The following is a 3,515-nucleotide window of genomic DNA, read 5'->3' on the forward strand; positions in this document are numbered from 1 at the left end:
TTCAATAATAAATCACATACGAATTCCTTTTCAATAACTAAATATATACACCAAACAAAAGTTCATTTTTCTTAAAAAGTCATTATCCATTTATAAATTTACTTTTCTAACGCACAAGGTAAAATGGTAAATACCACAGTGTAGTGTAGCTGTGTATCGGTCCTACGTCTATCCGACATATGCCAACCTGTCGCCGATTCAACCAGGTGGACGATCAGGATTTTAGACCCACTTCTGATGATGAGACCTCCTGTGGGCCAATGGCAGATTAAAATTAACCATAGTTAAATCCCTTTCTAACCATGGTTTACATCCACCGCTTTCATCTCTTTTCACTCCTTTCCCTTCGCACACAAGTGACTGACCACACAGTCAAACAACAGACGTATTAGACTTGTCTCCGTCGTCCTCCAGCCACGATTATGAACTCTCAAATTACCTGCGGAGATTTGCAAAGAGATTGCAGTTTTGTTTCGTTTTTCGCCGGAAGATTGTGTACTTTTGTTTAATTATTCATATTTACGCAATTGTCTGCGTGTCTATTGATTTTGTTGCGAAAATTTGTTGTTTCTGATTGATTTTAGCTTCCTGAAAGAGAAACTTCTAACGACGAGGTGTAGATATGATACACAATTGATGTAGTGCTTTTATGTCGATAAATATGTTTGGTGTGAGGTAGTAGCTAGTAATCTACAGAACTATTTGGTTTTTTTACTTTATTGTGCTTATGATCATCGGTTTTGAGCATTCGTCGGCGATGGCGGTTTCTGGAACTTCAGTTGAAGCTGCTGAATGTGCTTCCGTAGGAAATCAAGCTGAACCGCCATCAGAGATGCTACCGCCGAAACGAAAGCGAAATCTTCCTGGAACGCCTGGTATAATTTACTTTCTTTTTCTGTTTAATTTCAGATTTTGATTTCTTGAAGTGGTCGTTTACTTTTTGCTTCTTAAACAACTGATTGCAGATCCAGATGCTGAGGTGATCGCACTATCACCAAACAGTTTGCTAGCTACCAACCGCTTCATTTGCGATATTTGCAACAAAGGTTTTCAACGAGACCAGAATCTTCAACTTCATCGTCGAGGTCATAACTTGCCATGGAAGCTAAAACAAAGAACAGGAAATGAAATCAGGAAGCGTGTTTATGTTTGTCCGGAGAAATCCTGCGTCCACCACGATCCGTCGAGAGCTCTCGGCGATCTCACCGGCATCAAAAAGCACTTCTCGAGGAAGCACGGCGAGAAGAAATGGACGTGTCAAAGGTGCACGAAGAAGTACGCTGTCCAGTCCGATTGGAAAGCACATATGAAGATTTGTGGTTCCAAAGAGTATCGATGTGATTGCGGGACTTTGTTTTCTAGGTTAAATTTTATTCAACATTTTCAAATTATGTGAAAGTTTTATGCAATCATTCTGATTTCGATTTTGATAATGAAGGAGGGATAGTTTCATCACTCATAGAGCTTTTTGCGATGCGTTAGCACATGAAACCGCAAGAGCTCAACCTCAAACCCTCGCTATTAATAATTCAGATCAACCACAACTACTTCAACAGTCGTTTCCTATAATGGAAGCTGTTCTTCCTCCGCCGTGCAGTCCGCCACCACCGCCGCTTACTCCGTCAACGGACGTCCTTTCTCCGGTCAATTCCATCCAAAGTGCAGGTTCTTTTTAATAAAATCTGCCTAACACTTTGGATATTTTTTTTGGAATTTCCCTTTCATAAAATACTTTCAGTACTGTTTTCCTCGTGTGTGGTAAATGATTTGTCGTTTACTGCATTTGTTTAATTTCTTTTTTTTCTGATATGAGCTTTTTGGCCGGAGAAAAATGTCTGCAATACATAGCTCCATGTTTCATCGCTGGAGCTCATTGAAGAAAAAGCTGATTAAAAAGAGGAATATTTTGTTTGTAAAAGTCGTCATGATTGTCTCCTACGAACTTTTTCAAATCCAATGCAAAAGCTTGATTGTATTATTATATTTAATTTTGTATTTAACTAAAAAGTTAAAATGTTATTCACAGAACTGCCGGAGAATGCGACGGCAGTGAACGGGTCTGGAACAAAAAAGGCGACAAGCTTGACCACAGCAACGCCAGCTACCACCACCGGTAGCGGTGGTTCCACCTCAAATAGCACAAGTGTATTTGCTAGTATTTTTGCATCGTCGGCGATAGTAGAACCAATCTCTCTTTCTTTATCGTCGTCGCTGTACTTGTCCAACGCCACCAACCCCTCTTTATTCCCGCCGTCAGATCACGACCTACAAACCAAACATTACCGTCAATATCTACCGGCGTCGCAACCGGCGCTCTCCGCCACGGCGCTGCTCCAAAAAGCAGCACAAATGGGTCCAAAGTCTTCGAACACCTCGTTCCTCCATGCACTCGGTTTGGCGTTGCCGTCGTCTTCCACCGGTAATAACCATCATGACACCACCAATGGTGTTCACTGGAGTAATGCTCAGATGAAGCAAGAGAGAGATGATAACGCCAGACTTGGACTTGGTCTACTCACCGCCACCACACCCACCGCCAGTCTGACAGACTTGATGATGGGACCGCCGGCACCCACCACGTTAGACTTTCTTGGGGTGGGGATGGGTGGCGGAAGCCATGCTTCCTCCGGTGAGTTGTCGGCATACTTAACTTCAATCAGAAGTGGCCTCCATGCATCTGGTGCAGCATCCGCCGTTCCTTTTTTCAGGGGATTGAACTCCGGTGGAAACGATGGTTGGGATGATTCAGATGATAGGAAGCCGGCTCCACTTTAGGTCAATTTCTTTTCTACTAAATCTAGAGAATAAATATTCAGTTTGTACTTTGTAATATTAGTGTATTTATTTATTCTAGGAAATTCACCATGTAATTTTAGAATTCCAAGCGTAGCTTAAATGTCTGTTTGGGATGATTTTTTTGAATATCACATATTAGATTTAAAAAAGATAATTAGAAAAAAGGTTTCATACTTTCATCAATAAATTTTAGTTTTTATTTTAAATAAAAAATTTATAATCCAAAACTATTTTGAACAGTTTTTTGGAATTTTTATTTTTTTATTTTAATGTAATTTTATATTTTTTTAATTGTTGTCTAACTAACTTGTCAAACACTCGTAAACAAAAAAAATCTACAAACAGCTTTTAAATTGCCAAACACGGTCTAAGTAAAATTAATGAGACGAACGTAATAGAAGATCTCCACCCATACTGTACAAGTGTGTAACGTTTATATATAAAACTTAATAAAAGAGTTTTTGTTATAACTAAAATGGCATATCAGATTTGATTCAAAATTTTAAAAAGACAAAATTTAGTAGAAGGTGTATGTGGTTTCTAAAATGTGTCATTTTCAAGATATCTTTCGAAAACATTACACCAATGATTTTATATTTTTCAAAAGAGAACTTATGCAGTTGGTCCGGTAAATCTAACTTTTGACAATGCTGATATTTTTAAAATGACACATTTATCTTTGGATGATTAGATCAACTATGAAAAATGTAATATACCAA

General features: G+C 38.7%; 1 protein-coding gene across 1 annotated transcript; it reads left to right on the plus strand.

Annotated features, from left to right (window-relative positions):
- The first annotated feature begins 342 nt into the window (after positions 1-342).
- Positions 343-2,909, plus strand: LOC145072881 (zinc finger protein GAI-ASSOCIATED FACTOR 1-like). Its single transcript, XM_079019400.1, has 4 exons — positions 343-875; positions 966-1,362; positions 1,439-1,665; positions 2,027-2,909. The coding sequence occupies exons 1-4, from the start codon at positions 728-730 to the stop codon at positions 2,773-2,775; spliced, it is 1,521 nt and encodes a 506-aa protein (XP_078875526.1). The 5' UTR covers positions 343-727; the 3' UTR covers positions 2,776-2,909.
- The last annotated feature ends 606 nt before the right edge of the window (positions 2,910-3,515 follow it).

Source organism: Lactuca serriola, chromosome 1, assembly GCF_051521515.1.
Source record: "Lactuca serriola cultivar US96UC23 chromosome 1, Lser_US96UC23_V15, whole genome shotgun sequence".
Taxonomy (NCBI): domain Eukaryota; kingdom Viridiplantae; phylum Streptophyta; class Magnoliopsida; order Asterales; family Asteraceae; genus Lactuca; species Lactuca serriola.

Bases quoted from the DNA above. Each gene is read 5' to 3' on its own strand.
- LOC145072881 (XM_079019400.1), top strand. From the start codon at position 728: ATGATCATCGGTTTTGAGCATTCGTCGGCGATGGCGGTTTCTGGAACT. The intron at 876-965 runs GTATAATTTACT...AACTGATTGCAG, and splicing joins AAATCTTCCTGGAACGCCTG to ATCCAGATGCTGAGGTGATC. The intron at 1,363-1,438 runs GTTAAATTTTAT...TTGATAATGAAG, and splicing joins TGCGGGACTTTGTTTTCTAG to GAGGGATAGTTTCATCACTC.